The 21,560-nt window shown below is 31.2% G+C and overlaps 1 protein-coding gene and 1 pseudogene across 1 annotated transcript; one reads left to right on the plus strand and one right to left on the minus strand.

Annotated features, from left to right (window-relative positions):
- The first annotated feature begins 5,479 nt into the window (after window positions 1–5,479).
- On the plus strand, window positions 5,480–18,091 carry LOC125821626 (uncharacterized; annotated as a pseudogene).
- A 678-nt stretch (window positions 18,092–18,769) lies between these two features.
- Window positions 18,770–20,475, minus strand: LOC125821627 (uncharacterized). Its single transcript, XM_049501041.1, has 5 exons — window positions 20,401–20,475; window positions 19,527–19,733; window positions 19,354–19,446; window positions 19,176–19,274; window positions 18,770–19,096 (listed from the first exon to the last, which is right to left on the minus strand). The coding sequence occupies exons 1-5, from the start codon at window positions 20,473–20,475 to the stop codon at window positions 18,770–18,772; spliced, it is 801 nt and encodes a 266-aa protein (XP_049356998.1).
- Window positions 20,476–21,560: the final 1,085 nt, after the last annotated feature.

The raw sequence follows: 21,560 nt of genomic DNA on the forward strand, positions 1-21,560 counted from the left end.
AGGTCTCTAGTTTCTAATATTTCTAGATATAGACTTAATGCCTCTTTTATCTTAAGCCAGTCGATTTTAGTCTGTAATTCTCTATATAGATACCAATAATATAACCTTAATTGGTTAGCAAAAGGGTGTTTTTTCATATATTTTAAAGCTAATATAAATTCCTAAACAGTGTTCCCAAAAAACCTTCTCGCTTTGATACCAGTTAAAATACGTTTAAATATAATAGTTAAGTCGTTTAAATATAACAGTTAAGTATAATAAATAATCAGGTTGTTTGTAAATTATAAGTGGGAACTACATAGTATAGATAGTAACATCCAAAACGCAAATAGACGTATAGAAGTTCAAAGAAATCATATTAGTAATTTAAATTTTCTCTTAGGTTAAATAAGCGTAGTACTCATTCTAGTTAAGTATATGTCATCTAGACTATATAGGAAAAAATTTAGGCCATACGAAAAACAGATCATAATTGACCAGGAATATCACTGGTATCTATTAAAAATAAGACAGAACTATATAGATATATACGATTTTCTGTTAGAACAAAGACGACTATATACAGAACAACTTAGGTTATTTTCAGATTTATTAACACCAAATCAAATATCTTTTATACATCAAGAAATAAGACAAATAGATTTACAAATACCTACTATAGGAGCAAGAGTTTATCACTACATAAAAGAAATTAGAATAGAAACACAAGATTGCAAAAACAGAACTCTATATTTAGCATAATAGGAAGTATTAAGAGATTAGAATACTTAGATTTAGAAATAGTTTCAGAAAAGAAGTATCGAAGACTAAAATTTGGATCACTACTTAAGTGTAACTTCGCAGAAGGAGACCATATTTTACATAGTGAGAATCAACATTTAAATACGGTTACAGATCTAATAATAAATTTAGCAGAACATAGTCAGTCAAAAGACGATAGATTTCTAAAGATAATAGAAACCATAGAAACCTGGCAACAAAGACAAAACAAATCATTAGAAAAGATAGAACAAAATTTTGATTTTCTAAAAAATCAGCAACTAGATATAATTTCAAAGGTACAAAACATAGTAGTAAATAAGATAACTGATAACAATCCTTTAGAAATACTAAATAGCCAATAGAAAACCTTTATAAAGAGACAAAAGAAATTAAGAAAGAACTAAGTAAACTTAAAGACTTAACCCTTTCATGAACAACCTCTTTTACCAAGAAGTCCTTAGAAAAACAGCACAATTTCAAGCTAACCCTGAAGGTTTATCTGATTACGTTCCACCAGGAAAAACAGATTCTATAAGCGTAAAACAAAACAATTTGATAATATTTGCTTTATTAGAATTAAATAAAAACCTAGAAGACCAAATAAAGAAATAAATAAAAAATTAGATATTTTATTAGAAAATAAAGCCCCTACTAAAAAAGGTAAGCAAGAAAACGATATACAAGACTTAATAGAACAGCTCAAGAAAGTAGAATTAACTCCTCAAGAGGATAGACCTAAAAGAAAAGATAAAACATGGACCTTTTTTCAAACAGGAATAGAAATTCCCAAGAAAGACAAAGGGCCAGTTTCTCTCAAGATCGACTAGGAAACAATATGTTAGCTCGAATTATGAATAACTCATCTAAGCCTAGTAGTAGTCACAGCTGGATGAATTAATAGATGTAGATAGAGACATAGAAATTTTCAAACAAAATAAATTAAAAATGCTAAATCCACAAGTCCTCTATAATACAGGTTTTTTCTCATCAACAGCACATCTATACAGACATTATAGAGAAGAACAGTTAAGCGTATCAGAAAACGATAGTGAAAGTATAAATTTAATTAGTAAAGAATCTATGCAAGAAATACAGAAAAGACGAATGAATCTCATGCACATGGGATTGGTGGTGATAGGGCTTAAAGGATTAACTAGAAAAAATTTAGGTAGTCCCAGATTTTATGATAAATTCAAAAGAATTTGGTAAGTACATAAAAATAGGCATACAGACCAAAGGGTATGAAGAAATGAATTGTGGAAATAATCTTTTAGTTTGTGTTGGCTTTATAGGAAAATTAGCCACCAACAGCAGTTCAAAGTTTAAAATAAAGATAGACGATGCAGTAGGTATAATGGGAAATAAAGGAATCAAGTTAATGAACCCTTTAAAAATAAATTCAGAAGAATATGCTGGTAGAGAATGGAATTTAGAAAATTCTGCAAAAAAGAAGTATTACGACCAAACGACCACCTCACATACACTAATACTAAAGGAGAGACATCAATTAGATTCACTGATTATAAATATACAGATCAAAAAGAAATAGAGGAAGACTTAGAAGATAATGAATCAACCGTTAATATGGAAGGTATGAATATCCAAAATATAAATGAAGAAGACTACGAAGTAGACTTATCAATAGCAAAGCTAAAGAATTACATAAAGAAAATAAAACAACTTTGTTTAAGTGTAAAGGTTGTAAAATGGGAAAAATAAATATCTCTATAGTAGAAACGCATTTTAAAGAATGCAAATTAGAATAGATAATTATGGGTATAGACAAAAAGAAAAAGAAGAAAGTGATGATGAGACAACACGCAGTCTAAAAGAATTCATGGAAACCGCTTCTTCTAATTCAAGTCCTTTCAAAAGACAACCCCCATAACCCAGTAGAATATACTATAGGAAATTACCACGTCATCGGGTATATAGACAAGACCCGGCAACAGAACCAGAAATGGTTAGACCAATAGGAATAAGAATGCCAATAGAAGCCCCTATCAAGCTTCAAGATGGAGGAGTTTGGTATCTATATAGAGAATTACAGACTAAAGCTGACTGGTTAAGATTAAAGAGGCTAACAGACAGACTTTGTAACCACGGGGTTTATATTCTTCGAATCGACCAACCCTAGTCAACCCAGAGTTATTAAGTGCTTTAAAGTGGGAACTACATAGTATAGATAGTAACATCCAAAACGCAAATAGACGTATAGAAGTTCAAAGAAATCATATTAGTAATTTAAATTTCTCTTAGGTTAAATAAGCGTAGTACTCATTCTAGTTTAAGTATATGTCATCTAGACTATATAGGAAAAAATTTAGGCCATACGAAAAACAGATCATAATTGACCAGGAATATCACTGGTATCTATTAAAAATAAGACAGAACTATATAGATATATACGATTTTCTGTTAGAACAAAGACGACTATATACAGAACAACTTAGGTTATTTTCAGATTTATTAACACCAAATCAAATATCTTTTATACATCAAGAAATAAGACAAATAGATTTACAAATACCTACTATAGGAGCAAGAGTTTATCACTACATAAAAGAAATTAGAATAGAAACACAAGATTGCAAAAACAGAACTCTATATTTAGCATAATAGGAAGTATTAAGAGATTAGAATACTTAGATTTAGAAATAGTTTCAGAAAAGAAGTATCGAAGACTAAAATTTGGATCACTACTTAAGTGTAACTTCGCAGAAGGAGACCATATTTTACATAGTGAGAATCAACATTTAAATACGGTTACAGATCTAATAATAAATTTAGCAGAACATAGTCAGTCAAAAGACGATAGATTTCTAAAGATAATAGAAACCATAGAAACCTGGCAACAAAGACAAAACAAATCATTAGAAAAGATAGAACAAAATTTTGATTTTCTAAAAAATCAGCAACTAGATATAATTTCAAAGGTACAAAACATAGTAGTAAATAAGATAACTGATAACAATCCTTTAGAAATACTAAATAGCCAGATAGAAAACCTTTATAAAGAGACAAAAGAAATTAAGAAAGAACTAAGTAAACTTAAAGACTTAACCCTTTCATGAACAACCTCTTTTACCAAGAAGTCCTTAGAAAAACAGCACAATTTCAAGCTAACCCTGAAGGTTTATCTGATTACGTTCCACCAGGAAAAACAGATTCTATAAGCGTAAAACAAAACAATTTGATAATATTTGCTTTATTAGAATTAAATAAAAACCTAGAAGACCAAATAAAAGAAATAAATAAAAAATTAGATATTTTATTAGAAAATAAAGCCCCTACTAAAAAAGGTAAGCAAGAAAACGATATACAAGACTTAATAGAACAGCTCAAGAAAGTAGAATTAACTCCTCAAGAGGATAGACCTAAAAGAAAAGATAAAACATGGACCTTTTTTCAAACAGGAATAGAAATTCCCAAGAAAGACAAAGGGCCAGTTTCTCTCAAGATCGACTAGGAAACAATATGTTAGCTCGAATTATGAATAACTCATCTAAGCCTAGTAGTAGTCACCAGCTGGATGAATTAATAGATGTAGATAGAGACATAGAAATTTTCAAACAAAATAAATTAAAAATGCTAAATCCACAAGTCCTCTATAATACAGGTTTTTTCTCATCAACAGCACATCTATACAGACATTATAGAGAAGAACAGTTAAGCGTATCAGAAAACGATAGTGAAAGTATAAATTTAATTAGTAAAGAATCTATGCAAGAAATACAGAAAAGACGAATGAATCTCATGCACATGGGATTGGTGGTGATAGGGCTTAAAGGATTAACTAGAAAAAATTTAGGTACTAAAGTACTAATTACTTTATATGATAGCAGATGGTCAGAATCTAAAAGATCAATAATAGGTTTAACCGAAGTAGACATGAGTAACAATGGAGGAATATTTTACTGTAGTCCAGATTTTATGATAAATTCAAAAGAATTTGGTAAGTACATAAAAATAGGCATACAGACCAAAGGGTATGAAGAAATGAATTGTGGAAATAATCTTTTAGTTTGTGTTGGCTTTATAGGAAAATTAGCCACCAACAGCAGTTCAAAGTTTAAAATAAAGATAGACGATGCAGTAGGTATAATGGGAAATAAAGGAATCAAGTTAATGAACCCTTTAAAAATAAATTCAGAAGAATATGCTGGTAGAGAATGGAATTTAGAAAATTTCTGCAAAAAAGAAGTATTACGACCAAACGACCACCTCACATACACTAATACTAAAGGAGAGACATCAATTAGATTCACTGATTATAAATATACAGATCAAAAAGAAATAGAGGAAGACTTAGAAGATAATGAATCAACCGTTAATATGGAAGGTATGAATATCCAAAATATAAATGAAGAAGACTACGAAGTAGACTTATCAATAGCACAAGCTAAAGAATTACATAAAGAAAATAAAACAACTTTGTTTAAGTGTAAAGGTTGTAAAATGGGAAAAATAAATATCTCTATAGTAGAAACGCATTTTAAAGAATGCAAATTCAGAATAGATAATTATGGGTATAGACAAAAAGAAAAAAGAAGAAAGTGATGATGAGACAACACGCAGTCTAAAAGAATTCATGGAAACCGCTTCTTCTAATTCAAGTCCTTTTCAAAAGACAACCCCCATAACACCAGTAGAATATACTATAGGAAACTTACCACGTCATCGGGTATATAGACAAGACCCGGCAACAGAACCAGAAATGGTTAGACCAATAGGAATAAGAATGCCAATAGAAGCCCCTATCAAGCTTCAAGATGGAGGAGATAGAGGTAAGATATTAAACATAGCAGCTCATGATCCTCAATTATGGAACTCAGTAATAGATGTATGGAAAGGAATAGTAGTAGCAGATTACATACATCATTATAGTGAGACAGATGCAGAAAACTATGTATAGATACATGGAAACCTTTTTAGGAGAATCAATCAAAGGAATGTGGGAAGCATACAAGGTAACTTACCCTCAAGAATTCCAAGAACTAGTAAATATGGGACCAAATCCGTATAATTTCACTAATAAAATACACAGCCTAATAACAGGAGAAGACCCTAATAGGGATTAGTAGTTTCAAAAGAATGCATTAATAAAACTAGAACAACTTAGCATTACAAATTGGAGCCATATCAAAAAACTTTTTAAAAGATTATTTTTATTTATGTGCTATAAGCGGCAATGCGTTTGATCAAAGCTTAGGAAAAAAGCTTTTTAATAAACTCCCTGGAGCATTAGGAAGAGAAATAGAAGAAGATGGAGCAAAAGAGAAGGAGTTATGCAAAATCCAAATGTAATTGGTCTATTGGACATAAAATACAGCATGTTATGGAAATATTACAAGAAAAGTGTACAAATATACAAATACAAAAACAATTAAAGCAAAATGAGACTGGTTTTTGTAAAAATATATATACAACACAAAGCTATGATCAAAGTACACCAAATAAGAAATATAGAAGAAAATATCAAAATAACCAAGACTACAGACCAAGGAAAAAATATTATCTAAGAAAATCTACGGCAAAAAAGCCTTATCTAAATAAAGATAGACATGTAAGAAAACATAATAATAATAGAATCTATAAAAATAGACTATCTTGTTTTACATGCGGAAGTGAAGAACATCTTGCTAACACTTGTCCAGGAAGAAATAATAGTAGAACGAGAAATTCCCAACTCATAGAAGATTTCCAAGAAACCCTGATAAATGTAGATGAATACATGTCAGATAACGAAAGTATATATTCAGTAATAAGTATAGATGCTTTAGAAGGAAGACAACACGACTCGTCTGATTCAGAAGAAGAAACTTTAATAAATGAGATAGGATTAGAAAAATTAGACATCAAGGATTTTACATTTGTCAATCTACATTGCGATCACCAATTTTTAAAAGGGAAAGGTTTAGATAGCCAAAATGTTTTAATTGTACAGGATATCCCAGTAAAGACAGAAGAGCTAAATGTACGAATTGCTATATAGAAGGATGCCTCATGTGCATCAATAAAATATTTAACATTAAAGTTATAGACCAGACCACGAGTATAAAAGAAAAACATTAATGTCTCTAGAAAAAAGGATTGATAGTTTAGAAGACAGAATAAATAAATTAGAAAAAGGAAAAGAAAAGGTAGAAGAAGAGGTAGAAGAAAAGGAAGAAATTGAGCTCTTAAATGAAAAAGAAGAATACAAATCGTTTGAAGGATTAATTTGTAATGAAGACAAAAAGATCAATACTATCAAAATATTAACGAGAATAAGAATTCAAACTATGAAATAGAAACTTTAGCTCTAGTAGACTCGGGATGTACAAAAAGTATAATAAATAGAAATATCCTGCCTACAGAAATAATAAAAGATTTTCCCGAACCACAAAGCGCCATGCAAATGGACGGATCTTCAAATATATACAAACATTATGTTAGTAATGCTCAAATAAGTTGCTTAAACACATGTGCAGACTTCTATAAACCCACTTATAAATTAGAAAAAATATGGGTTAGAGATTTAAATATTAGGATAGACTTTGTTTTAGGCTTAGATTTCTTATTACATAATAACGGAAGTTGTCTCCTCATTAGAGACGGAGTAATATTTTCCAAAAACATGACTCAAACCTCCATAACAACAGAGCCAGTTCCTACAAAATCAAGGTATGTTAAAAATACCGATACAAATACATTAAAATGTAATAAAGGGAAAGAATGCAACTGTACTAAATTACATGTTATGAAAGAAGAGGAAGACATTAAAGAAATTGAATTATTAGAATTAAGTTTATCTGATGTACAAATAGAGAAAAGCTATGACTTAATAGAAATAAATACTGAACTTTATAATTTTAAGAAAGGATTACAGCATATAGGACTTATAAAAAACCAGAAAGACCTAGACGAAGTAATTTTCATCTTAGATAAACTAGAAATAATTGGAGAAAGACCCCTGAAGCACTGGGAAGCCAATCATATAACCTGCAGACTTGATATTATTAACCCAGAATATACTGTTAAAACTGCTTCAATAGAATCCACGAATGAAGACCTGAGAGAATTTGAAGATCAAATAAAAGAATTATTAAATTTAGGGGTAATAAGAAGGTCAACTTCAAAGCATAGGTCAGCCGCATTCATGGTACGAAATCATAATGAAATACTAAGAGGGAAAGCTAGGATGGTAATAAACTATAAAAGACTTAATGACAATACTAGAATGGATGGATATAAATTGCCAGACAAATCAGAGCTAATAAATCGGATACAAGGAAGAAATTTTTTAGTAAGTTTGACTGTAAGTCTGGATATTGGCAAGTCAAAATGCATGAAGATAGTATAGAATGGACAGTTTTTACCTGCCCAGAAGGACATTTCGAATGGTTGGTAATGCCCTTCGGTTTAAAAACCGCCCCTCCAATCTTTCAAAGAAAGATGGATAATATATTCAGAGACTATAAAAACTTTATTTTAGTTTATGTAGACGATATTTTAGTTTTTAGTAATAATACCAATGAACATCTAGGACATTTACAAATGGTATTCAAACTGTTCGTAGACAATGGAATTATAATTAGCAAGAAGAAAATGGAATTATGTAAGACTCTTATAAAATTCTTAGTAGTAGAAATTGGAAATGGAAAGATAAAATTACAACCCCATATAGCAAAAAAGGTCCTAGACATGCCTGATAAATTAGACAATACTAAAGACTTACAAAAAATTTTAGGAATACTAAATTATGCACGAAGCTTCATCAAAGATCTAGGGAAAGTAGCAGGACCCCTATACTCTAAAACAGGAAGTCATGGACAAAAGACTTTTAATGTAGAAGACATAAAACTAGTACAAAAACTCAAACAAATGGTTAAAGATATACCAGATTTAGCCCTCCCACTAGAAACAGATTACCCAATAGTAGAAACAGATGGAAGTCTCGAAGGATGGGGGGCAGTTTTGAAAACAAAAAACAATAAATATGGAGATAAAAAAGACGAAAAAATTTGCGCTTATCACAGTGAAAAATACAAAGAAAAAGGAAATATGAGTAGCATAGATGCAGAAATTTTAGCAGTTATATACGGATTAAATAGTTTTAAATTATACATTATTAATAAACAAGAAATTTTGGTAAGAACAGATTGCGAGGCTATTGTAAAATTCCACCAAAAAATAGAAGGAAAAAATAGTAGTAAAAGAAGATGGTTAAATTTTTTAGACGCCACATCAATATACAATATATCTTTAGAACATATAAAGGGGAAAGATAATTCTTTAGCAGATCAACTAAGCAGACTTATGAAAACTAACTGTTTGTTTTCAGCATGAGTACAGATAAAGACAGAGCATCCAGTTCAAGTTCAAGTGGACAGAAAGACAAAGACTTGTTGCAGACTCTCTTAGGAAATACTTTATTTCAACCACAAACAAGACAAAATACAACGAGCATGGAAAGAATATATTTTGGAAAACAAAATTTAATTTTCTATCCTCCATCTAATCTAAGTTTCAGGGTAAAACTAGAAACGAAGATAGACAGACCTCAAAGATGCTTAATAGACAACCTATGGATAGCATACAACAAGATTCCTCGAGACAACAGTTATTTCGTGTCAGTAGTAAATTCATTAAGCCATTATTTTACGGACAAAAATGAAGACAAAAAATTCAGATTTTATGTAGTAGTCCAAGGAAGATTACAGGGAGTATTTCAGACATGGATAGAAGTAGTAGATTCAATTAAAGACTTTCCTACCCCACTGTTTAAGGGATTCAATAATTTGAATGAAGCACTAGACTATGCCAGAGGAACTCTCGGGCCTAACTATTTCATAAGCCCAGCTTTGAGACAAATTTCAAGACCATCTTTGCAATACAATATTCAGAAAGACACAAACAGAATAATTTTCTGCGATCATTGTTCCTCAATGACAGAAGGATTCAAAAGACTAAATCAGACGATCGAAAGACTAGAAACAGAAAAAGGGAAAATGACACAACATATCCACTCATTACAAGAGAGGATACGATTTTTACTTGGAAATATCGATCAAAGTAAGAGTTCTCCATCTCACTACAAAATGGATAAGACGGGTGTACATTCCCCAACGAATGTAGAAAAAGTTATTGTACCAGCTCAAGGTACAGCTAGTCCCGTTCAAACGGTAGCGGGTAAAGACTCATCAAACCCGTTGATGGTTGACACTTTACCAAAAAGTGTAAGAATTCTGCCGGCAAGTTTCAGTTTGGCGGAGACAAGTAAAAAGACAAGAGGATTCCTCCAAAAAAGAAAAAAAATAAAAGGATAGAAAAAATAATAAAAAGTTCCCTTTACAAAATACTCACAGAAAAAACTAAGGAGGTAATACAAGAAAAAATTATATGCCAAAACCAGACCCAGCAAATTCTGACCACGAAGACATAGAGAGTAGCAGTGACGAAAATAATTTATCAGACCAATTTAATCAACATTACGACCCAAATGAAGACAATGATTCAGGGATGAGTTTTGATTCCATAGCACTACACAACCTGGATACCTAGAGGAAGAAATACGTAAGCAATGACATCAACACAAGAAGACAAACAAATAGGTAAGCAGTGACATCACAAGCCATTATAATAAAGAAGACTCCACTCATGTCCATTATGATAAAGGAGACTCCACTACATGTCCACTACTAATAGAGACGACTCCACTATCACAAGAAGACAAGAGAAGGACACTCAATTTCAAAAAAGGTTTCACAAAGCCATGTGACGATGGGGCCCAAAGAGCACCCGGCAGGTGAAGAAAGTTTTGAGAAATTGGAATCCGAATTTCAAATCCGGATGGACTTCTATAAATAAGAACCATGTTGCAAGAAGAGAGGTAGAGCGAAGTACAAGAAGAGCATCAAGTAAAGAAGTTTGTACGGATTCATAGTTTACAGATAGTTTACATATTCCCCTTCCCTTTCAAAAAAAAAAAGAGTGTGTACAAAGTGTGTGAGTGCTTTAATTTTCAAGTAGCTGCAAGGTCATTCGGGGACTCCCGAAAGGGAAACCTCATTCCGGCCATTATCATGTAAGTAGTCTTTAGTTTTCAAGATCTTTGTAATTTTCTCCCTATATCATGTAGATATTATTTTTGTACTATTGCTATGTATAATTATTTACTATTTATATAAATAATGTTTATATTACTATAATGTTTATTTAATAGTTGAATTACTCTTAGTAAATGGTTAGTTCCTTATCTTCTTAGTAACCCCGATGGATTAACATGTAAATACCTAAGGAAGTTGAAAGTCCGCCATGGTTATGGAACCAAAAGGACTGTGTATCCCAGGGTGGGGTTAAAGAAGCAGGTGCTAAGAAAAGGGGTAAGGAAAAGAGATGAACAGAGTAAAAAAAAAAAAAAAGTAATTTTGGGAGAAATTACATAGATTTAGTAACAAATCACTACTAAACAAGATAACGGAGTAGGAAGAGGGAGTATTGAGTAGAATTTTACAAGATATTTTACAAACGCGACCACTATTTACAAACAACTTAAGTGACACTGCTTAACATAATTTAACATACCTTGAGGTTGATTTTATTAATTAAACATATATAATTTAACTACACATCAACATATAATATATATATATATATATATATATATATATATATATATATATATATATATGTAATTTAATAAATTTACATATATATATATATATATATATATATATATATATATATATATACATATACATGTATATGTATATGTATACTCTCTCTCTCTATATATATATATATATGTAAATTTATTAAATTAAATATAAACTCACCTCTTGAGGTTGATTTTATTAATTAAACATATATAATTTAACTACACATCAACATATAATATATGTATATGTATACATACATATATATACATCTATGTATATATATATATATATATATATATACACATCTATATATATACACATCTATACATCTATATATATACACATATATACATCTATATATACATATATACATCTATATATACATATATACATCTATATATATACACATATATACATCTATATATATATATATATATACACATATATACATCTATATATACATATATACATCTATATATATACACATATATACATCTCTCTCTATATATATATATATACATATATATATTTATATATTTATTAAATTAAAATTATGTTGATGTGTAGTTAAATTATATATATATATATACATAATTATTTTAATATAAACTCACCTATTGAGGTTGATTTTATTAATTAAACATATATATATATATATATATATATATATATATATATATGTATCACATTAAATTTTAAGAACACAAAATGGTCCTCCGGAAAACGATTTAAAGAAAATTAAATCAAAATAGAAAATAATACCGACATCAAGAGGTCGGTTTTTATTGTAATTCATTTTCTGGGAAAAATTCCGACTTCTTGAGGTCGGAATTTGGTTTACCCGCAAACCGCAAACCGACCTCCGGATGTCGCTTTTAAAAGTAATTAGATGAAATAAAAATACCGACCTCCGGATGTCGCTTTAATTAATAGTCGAAATAAAAATACCGACCTCATGAGGTCGGTATTTTAATTACATACTATTTAATTTTTACCGACATTCGGAAGTCGGTATTATGAAATATTTAATTGAGAAAAAATTCCGACCTCAGGAGGTCGGAATTTTTACTGAGGTCGGAATTTTTAATGAATTACAATAAAAATCGACCTCTTGATGTCGGTATTATTTTCTCAATTAAATATAAAAAATACCGACCTCATGAGGTCGGTATTTTATATTAATTTATTTTTACTATTTTATTTTACCGACATTCGGAAGTCGGTATTATAATTTTTTTTGTTTTTTATTTTACACAAAACCTATTGAGAAAAAATAAAATATTGTTATTTATTTATTTTTTTAATACCGGCATCAAGAGGTCGGTTTTTATTGTAATTCATTTTTTCTGAGAAAATTTCCGACCTCCAGAGGTCGGAATTTGGTTTTCCCGCTTTCCGCAAACCGACCTCCGGATGTCGCTTTAATTAATAGTAATTAGATGAAATAAAAATACCGACCTCCGGATGTCGCTTTAATTAATAGTAATTAGATGAAATAAAAACACCGACCTCATGAGGTCGGTAATTTAATTACATACTACCGACATTCGGAAGTCGGAATTATAAAATATTTAATTGAGAAAAAATTCCGACCTCTTGAGGTCGGAATTTTTAATGAAATACAATAAAAACTGATCTCTTGATGTCGGTATTGTAATTCATTTTTTCCGGGAAAAATTTCGACCTCCGGAGGTCGGAATTTGGTTTTCCCTCTTTATTTTGCATAAAAACCGACTACTTGTAAATACCGACCTCCGGAGGTCGGAAATTACCAACCTCCATTTGAGGTCGGAAATTTTTAGGTCGGTATTCACTGTTTTTTTAGTAGTGTCCGCGATTTTATGATGCTCTATTTATTAAGTGTGTATTTGACATTGTTGTTGAGAAGTCAAAAGTGATATTTTGAGAAAAGAACACTTTTTTTAGAAAAAAATTGTGTTTGGTGAATCTTTAAAACTGCTTTTAAATTAGAAATAAAGGTAACAATAATATTTTTGTAGGATTAAAAATATGAAGGACTTTATTTATTTTTTATGGTGAATTTTTCTTATATAGTGGTTTAATTTGTGGAATGATTTTAAATTTATACTACTGATATTTTTAATTATACTTAAATCATCATGTTAATTAATATTAATATTTAAGTAATTTATATATGTATGTATAATATTGATTAGAAATTTTAATATGTACATTTTAAATTAAAATTTTGTAATAGATATTTAAAATAGTTTATCCCTATAAAATAATCTTAATATTAAAATTACATTGATACTTACCCTTTCGTTGTAATTTGACTCTCAAAAATAAATTTTTTTAAAGAGGAGTCAAACACAATTTACTTATCAAAATAACTTTTCAAATGAATTAGCCAAACCAAAGTATTGTTTTTTCAAAACCTTTTTTTTTTTAAAAGTTCTTGTTGTAAAATAAAGAATTGGATGTACATGTGGATGGGGCCCCTCATCTTGGAGGCCAAGTAGATTACTGTACAGCAGGGGAAATGGTCTTTAACGAAGGGAAATATGGTCGTTAAAGGTCCAAATCCGGTTGCTACAAGTCATTAACGACCGTAATAAATCCAGTCATCACCAGACGTTAAAAGTTAACGACCAAATTAACAGCCGGTCGTTAAAAGTTTTTTTAACGACCAGATTTGCCCTTAGTACAAGTACTTTTAACGACCAAATGTTCTTTCGTTAATTATATTCTAATTTCAATACCAATACTATTAGCGACCTCATTTCCTGTCGCTAATTGTTGTTTATTCAAAAATTTTAAGAAGCCAATTATAAAAGAGTTTAAAAGAACCAATTTCATTTGTTGTTTTACAAAATTTTATACGATGAATACAGAAACACTCAAAATAAACTAAATAATTTAATTCATTATATAAAATTTCATGGTCAATACAAAGAACTAATTAAAGAAAGATATATCATATTCAAGTAGCATAATATATCTTTATCAACTCCTAAAAAAGAAAAAAATTGCAAAAAGTAAATAATAAGACATTGTCTTTAATTTAAACCACCCGTAACTAAAGTAAAATCCCTAGCTCTTGAATTCAACTTGCTCCGTACATTGTTGAACGATATATTATTCATATTCAAATGCTTGATCTGTAAGAAAAAAACTTATGTCAATTTAAAAACAAAGAATAAACTCTTAAAGAAGAACCATAAAATCTCAAAAATATTTACTAAAAAAGATGCAAAACATTAAAGTTTGAAAGAAAAGAAGGCACGTCAACAATAACTTGTAGTCTCGTCCCGACATATATTATCTATTTAACGATTTTTTGTAATGATCAACAATTAGTTCGTAAGGCCAACAAAATAAAACATAATAACAAGGGACTAGTATAACTCCTTCCTGCTTTGGATGACAAGGAGGAGGATCAAGAAGTTTCAAATATAATGGAGAGTACATACATGAATTAAAGCTATTTGAACCTTGCAAACTTTGGATGAGTCATCTTTTGGGAAGCAGACTGCCTGTTCAATATAGAAATCACACAAGAAAAAGTATGACAGCCATCAGACCAAAATAGAGAGCACATTCGAGGCACCAACTTATTTTTTTTCTAAGACGGAGGCATAATATGTTTTCTGTTTGCTACAGTAACATCTCTAATATGAAGGAAGCAGAACATGAAAAGATTCCAGAGTTTCCAATATCAAGAGTCGAAGGTAGCAAGAGAGATAGTTGTGCACATGCAAATTAAGATATGCTCAACCACATTCCCTGAGGACATTCACGAAAAGACATCTGAAGCTCAAGCACACTAGATAACTTAGCAAATTGTAGTAGGCAAATATCGATAATCAAATTGTAATAGAAAGAGAATCTATACTCAGTACCTAATTAAGACTGTTTGTTGTTTTGGATGGGTCAGGCGGCCTGTTTGATTCGATGTTAAACTGCTGGATGCTGTAGTTCACCAGACTGAGCTCACCAATTTCACTAGAACTACTATTTAGTATTTACTTGTGTCATCTTTAAACAAACCCAACTTCATGAACTACCTTTTGACTTTGAGTTAAGCACAAAGCACATTTTTTAGATTCATTACACTTGAATAAGGAAAACCATATAGAGTACTCTACACCATATCTAAGGATATTTTGCATTTAATTAATTATTAACTTTACTTATTTGTAGACAAAATGATTGCCCACCTTATCATACATCACATAAAACTTCCTCTATAAGGAGGCAATCTTGTACATTGTGAGTTAATCAAGTCAGGAAGAAGTTTTCTCTTCTAATTTCTAAGTTTTTATGTTTGTTGTTCCAGAGAACAGAATAAAAAGATGTTACACAAAGAATCAAAATCAAATGCTTGAAATGGAGTGCTACCAGTTTTATGTGATAGAACAATGTGTAGCGAAGTGAAAGGTAAGTTCTATAGAATATTTATTAAGACCACCAATGTTATATGGAAGTGAATGTTAAGCCATTAAAGTACAAGACATCCCCAATTATAAGACCAACAATGCTATATGGAAGTGAATGTTTTGCTCCACATGGGAATATAGTGTTCTGTTTCTAAGCAAATTCACTAATTAAGATGAAACAGGAAAATGACATGGAAGTTCCTTTACACTAACAGAGAGGCCCTAAAATTCCATTACATTGGAGAAAGTGTGAGCAACAAAGGGATAGGAGAAGTACGAGAAATTGAAGTTTTCTTATTTTGTTCAATTTTAGGGAAAGAATAAAAGGATAAGGAAGAAAAGCTTAAACATACTTAAAATTTGCCAATGACCAAATTACATACTAAGGACAGAACACAAAATAAAAGCATTGCTTATGTTTCTTCAAAGAATCTAAATACAAGATAATGTGTGCTTTTAAAACAAGCACCAAGGACTATTATCTATTTCCTTCCTTCCTTCCAACTTCATTTGCAAGCACTATTTCTATCAGACCAAATGGTCCAGAAAATACATAAATAGATAGGCCTCCAAAACTGTTTCTGGAGGTTTACAACCTCCTGCCCATTTCAACTTTCCAGTATATTTATAAAATCAGAAGGCATTAGCCAAACTACATCACATTTATAACTTCTAAAATCTATAGCTTTTAAGTTAATAAAAACATAAATGATCACAAAAGCATCTTTAAAATGGAAATACAATTGAAAAGGAACATAAAGGCAGCATTATGCCATGACTTATAAATAAAGGTTGCATCTGTATAGAATATGCCATGCCACTAGGAATAGAGACCAACTTTGTAGAAACTACGGCTTTGAAGACTGGAATCCATTCACTGGAGTGGAATTGTGATTCACTCGTTTGGTTGAACTAATTTCTAAACAATAGCATCATTCCTTAAAAGTTACACTATATTTTCAAAAACACGAGAGATGCTGAAAAGATTTGATAATATGACTTTGAAGAAAGGACTCACGTCACTAGATTGGAATGGTGTTGTACTAATAGGGTGAGGAAAGTTGAAATTTGATGTGATTCACTCCTTTTACAAACAAAGGTATCACTCCTTGGAAGTTACACTATATGTCAGGTGGTTGAGCCTTGGTGTTTGAGGATGGGTATTCAGGTAAGTACTAATGTCAAGAAACACTCTTTACTTATCGAAAATTCAAAGAAATTATCTATCTATGAAGAAACAAATCCAGCAAGAGAAGTTGTTTATAGGGATATTTTCATTTAAAGTTGCTAATATGATGTCTAAGATTATTCATCTTCATAAATCTTTAACCGACTCTCAGATTCTTAAGCTTAAAAATGAGATCTTTAAGTCTATAGAAGTAAAGGCTTTAGTTTCTGATAATGAAGATAAGTTTCTTGAATTAGTACTTGTTGAAAAACTTGATGATTTGAATAGGGTTGCTAGTGTAGTGTCTAGGCTTGGGAAAATGTACAATTTCTGCCTTACAAGGGTTTCAGCATGCTTATGGGGATGTTATTTCTGGGGTTATTGATGTGAAGGATTTGGGATTTTTTGTTAAAGATGTGGAGGGGATGGTTAGGAAAATGGAGAGATATGTGCATTCTACAGCTAGTTTGTATGGTGAGATGGTTGTTTTGAATGAATTGGAAGTGGCAACAATGAAATTTCAGCATAATCAACATGAGGAAAGTAGAAAGGCATTTGAGCAGAAATTGGCTTGGCAAAAACAAGATGTGAGGCATTTAGAAGATGTTTCACTTAGGAATCAGACTTATGATAAAGTTGTTGAACTTTTGGCCAAGACTGTGTGTACTGTATATGCTCGGATTAGTACGGTGTTTGGTAATAATGTTCTCGTAAAGATGGATCTTTTAGGTAATCAAGGATTCAATGAGAAGTCCAGTGTAATTGTTGCAGATAGCAAGTCTGAAGTCATGGATGCTGATTTCAAAAAGCCTGTTTTGAGGAACAACAATGGAAGCTATCGATCGGGGTCAATTGAGAGAGGGGCGTCGGGGAAAAGGAGCATGATCCATAGTACTCAAACTAAGGTTGGAAGAAATGAAGGGAGATTATTTGATACTGAGAATTTTAATTTTGCTTTTGGAATGGGACCTAAGAGACTATTCATGGAATGTCCAAGCTTGAGTTCTGCTTCGAAAATGGATTTTGACAATGATGTTGGGACTGATGACAGAAGTAGTCAGATATCTGAATGTTTTAGTGTTTCAAGTGGTATGAAGAGGGACGAATCTAGCGTTTAGGGTTCATTCAACATAAGAGAAAGGCTCAACAAATTACTGTGGATAAAGCTCCACCATAGCACAAAACAGAAATGGAAAAAACTAGGCTATTCTACTAAGATGAGCAGTTAATGATTGGGAAATGCACAACTTGATGGAACTGCTAGCAGAAATGGAAAAATACAAAAAATGATGAGACCAAAACAGATACTATCTTTTGGGAAAGCAATAGCATATTCACTATGAAAGAATGCGACAGGCAGCTTGGTACTAGAAAAAGAGGTGTTACTTGTATATATGCTGAAATACACAGACAGCCAGCATGATCATTTAGATAAAGCTGCCATCTATTGAAAGATGGTACCATTAGCAACCTCCTAATAACATAGATGTCATATAGGAACACTACACCTAAAACATAAAAACATAGGGTATGCTTGTCCAAATAACCAGATGAAGAGTAAAACTTAGAAGAAAGGATTAAAATACAGCATTCACTATGTAATGGCACTTGATTTTGCACTCTACCAGAGGCAATTAGGATGTTGATGCTTGGAATCAATTGTACATGGTAAATAGCCAGCAGGTTATAACAACAAACTAAGGAAAAAAATTGAGCAGTCAAAGTCCTTCCATGTCTCTTGAGTACATCATAAAGAGAAAGAAAAATCGATTTACTAACCTGTTTAATGGTACCATCTATTGATCACTTGAAGACGCAGGTGTTGAAGGCTGACCAACCAGTACTCTTGCAAGTTGTTCATGTTTACTCTCCAACTCATCCATGCGTTCACATTTATTCTCTAACTCATCCATGCGTCTTTTTAGTGATTCATTTTCTTTTTCACGTGCATTCAATTTATCTAATAATGCAGCCTTTGAAGAGTTCCCACCTTTCAACTCTTTAGCCGTTATCCCGCCACCAAATCCAATTACATGACTCTTACATTGAGGTCCAAAACACTTTTCTACGACCTCAATATTTGTAAGAGAAGAATCAGATTGAACCAATTTTTGGATTTCAGCCTATAAAATACAAGAACACTTAAAATAATACAACACATAAAGTTGAATGATTTAAAATAAAATTTATCACTAAACATACATATTTTGCATTTGTTTCAGGTTCGACAAGCTTGTTATCCTTCTTACGAGTCTCGAAGAAGATAGTATCCATGTTTGGTGGCTTACCATCTTTACCTCCCTTAACATATAAATAAACAAGTCAAATAAATCATTTTAGCAAACAAGAGACTTCTTAAAGAGTTACAAAACTTACTTACCAATTCATAAATCATTTCTCTAATAGGCTTACTCCCCGTACGATGAGGCATACTCAACTTAGACCTGTTGACAATGTTTCTTGTACTTGTTTCCTATATTCACAACATACCATAAAAATTATAGTTAGTCGCTTCAAATAACATGTTAATAAATAAATACGATGGAGTTGTACCTTAAACTTGTCACTTAAGAAATGCTCCTTAACCAGCCATTCCCAATCACTCTTATCTACCCCTCTTGGAACATCTTTTAGAGCATCACAAAATGGCTTAGACTTCATATTCTTATGAAGTGATCCTCTCCAGTTATTCCACAACCTTCTCATAGGTTGAAGGACATGTTCTTTCTTAGCATTCATGTCGTCACAGCTAAATTTATCCTACAATATTTCACATGTACCATTAAACATAAACTCAAATTTTCAGCCAAACTAGAAGTCAATTGAATCTATATTTCTTGCTTATGGCACTCTTCCAGTGGAAGGTGATATATATGTCATGAGAAATGAGTGATTATCCAGAGGATTGTATCAAGAGAAAGAAGGAAAAACATACGAGAGATCAAGAGAGCAGATAACACAAACTACAACAGCAACATATAGGTTATTAGGAAAACATAACTATAACATTACATAGATACTGTTTGGCATAAAATGTGCCATGTTATTTTTGCTCTTTCATGATGAGAAGTCAGCAATGAAGCTATTAGCTATAGCTCTCTAAATAATTATCATAACATCCCACATGTTTGGTATAAAATGTGTTGTGTTAGTGTTACTTTTTCCAGATGAGAAGTCAGAAATGAAGCTATAACCTAATAGCTCTGTAAATACCTACCTTAACAGCATCTCAAAGGTTTGGCATAAAATGTGTCGTGCTAGTTTTACTTTTTCCAGATGAGAAGTCAAAACTGATGTTATCAGCTAATAGCACTCTAAATGCATACCTTAATAGCATCCCACATGTTTTGCATAATTATAGCTCATTAATTTTCCTTTTTAGATATGAGAAGTCAGATATTAATTTAATAACTCTATAAATACTTACAGTAACAGCATCCCACATGTGTTCTAGCTGATCTTCTTTAATGTCTGTCCATGAGTGTACCCGTAATGGGCACATATTACGATCACGAATTAAAATACCCAAGTGTCTCACAAATGAGGCATAATTTTTTACAACAACTCAATTTTGGTAAAAAGTGATCTTTAACTTTTCTCCAGGTTTGAGTCGTGCAACATTTTTACAAATGTTTGTTCCTCCAACTTTTTTTGCATTTTCTGACTCACATGCACCTGCAAATTAATTCAGATCGGACATAAAGAAGAGTTTCATCACACCAAAAACAACAAAAAAAATATAGTTTGAGACAGTAATACTTATTTCATTTGTTTGAGCATCTTGCATCAGTTCGACTTCTGGAGAGCAGGGAACAATATCTTCTGTTGGATCAAAACCAAGAGGTACAGGAACAATATTTTGTACTGGATCATTTCGATAAGATGTTGATGGATTGATGTTTAGACTTTTGTTGATTGGAGTTCTTTTTTCAACCCTTACTCTTACAGAGCCCAAAGATCGTAAGCTTTTCCCACGTCCCCTAATTGCTAAAGAACCAGGTGGAAGGTATGCAAGTTTATTAGGCTTGATAGTTGATTTCATTCCAGAGTTTTGAATTTTTGATGGATCCATGTAAGCCTAATACAAAAATCACTTCTTTGTTAGTTCATCCAATAAGAGAAAAGTCATTGAACAAGTTTTCAATACTACATCCCTTTCTTTATTTGAAAAGTAAAAGTATTTTATTTATCAAAGAAATTAAACTGTACAAAGACTGTGTAGGTACAACTACCCAAAAAAGTGAGCATCAAAGGAGCACAACCACTTAAGACTAGCTTCTGGAATGAAAAATGACATGAAGTTGACATTTCGTAAGTGGTTAATTTCCAGATATCTACAACCTAACTAATCTTCATCTCAAAACAGTGACTGTAATGACCCGTAAGGTCATTCTGAGAACTAGTCCTCTCTCTTTCACGAAATACCCTTTTCGTAAATTTAAATAGAAATTTTAATTACTCTCTTTTAGTTACAATTATATAATTAAAGGGATAATTTTTAAGTAGTTTATTTAATTTGTGGTTAATGGGTCAAACCCATGATTTAGTTAATAAAACTGAATTAAATTAAAGGGAGGTTATTATTAT

This window comes from Solanum verrucosum, unplaced genomic scaffold (assembly GCF_900185275.1).
Source record: "Solanum verrucosum unplaced genomic scaffold, falcon-dt-bn FXZP01000270.1, whole genome shotgun sequence".
NCBI lineage: Eukaryota > Viridiplantae > Streptophyta > Magnoliopsida > Solanales > Solanaceae > Solanum > Solanum verrucosum.

Coding starts and splice junctions, on each gene's coding strand:
- LOC125821627 (XM_049501041.1), bottom strand. CDS start 20,475: ATGTGCCCATTACGGGTACACTCATGGACAGACATTAAAGAAGATCAG. Junction 19,734..20,400: donor ACATGTGGGATGCTGTTACT/GTAAGTATTTAT, acceptor GAAATATTGTAG/GATAAATTTAGCTGTGACGA. Junction 19,447..19,526: donor TCTTAAGTGACAAGTTTAAG/GTACAACTCCAT, acceptor TTGTGAATATAG/GAAACAAGTACAAGAAACAT.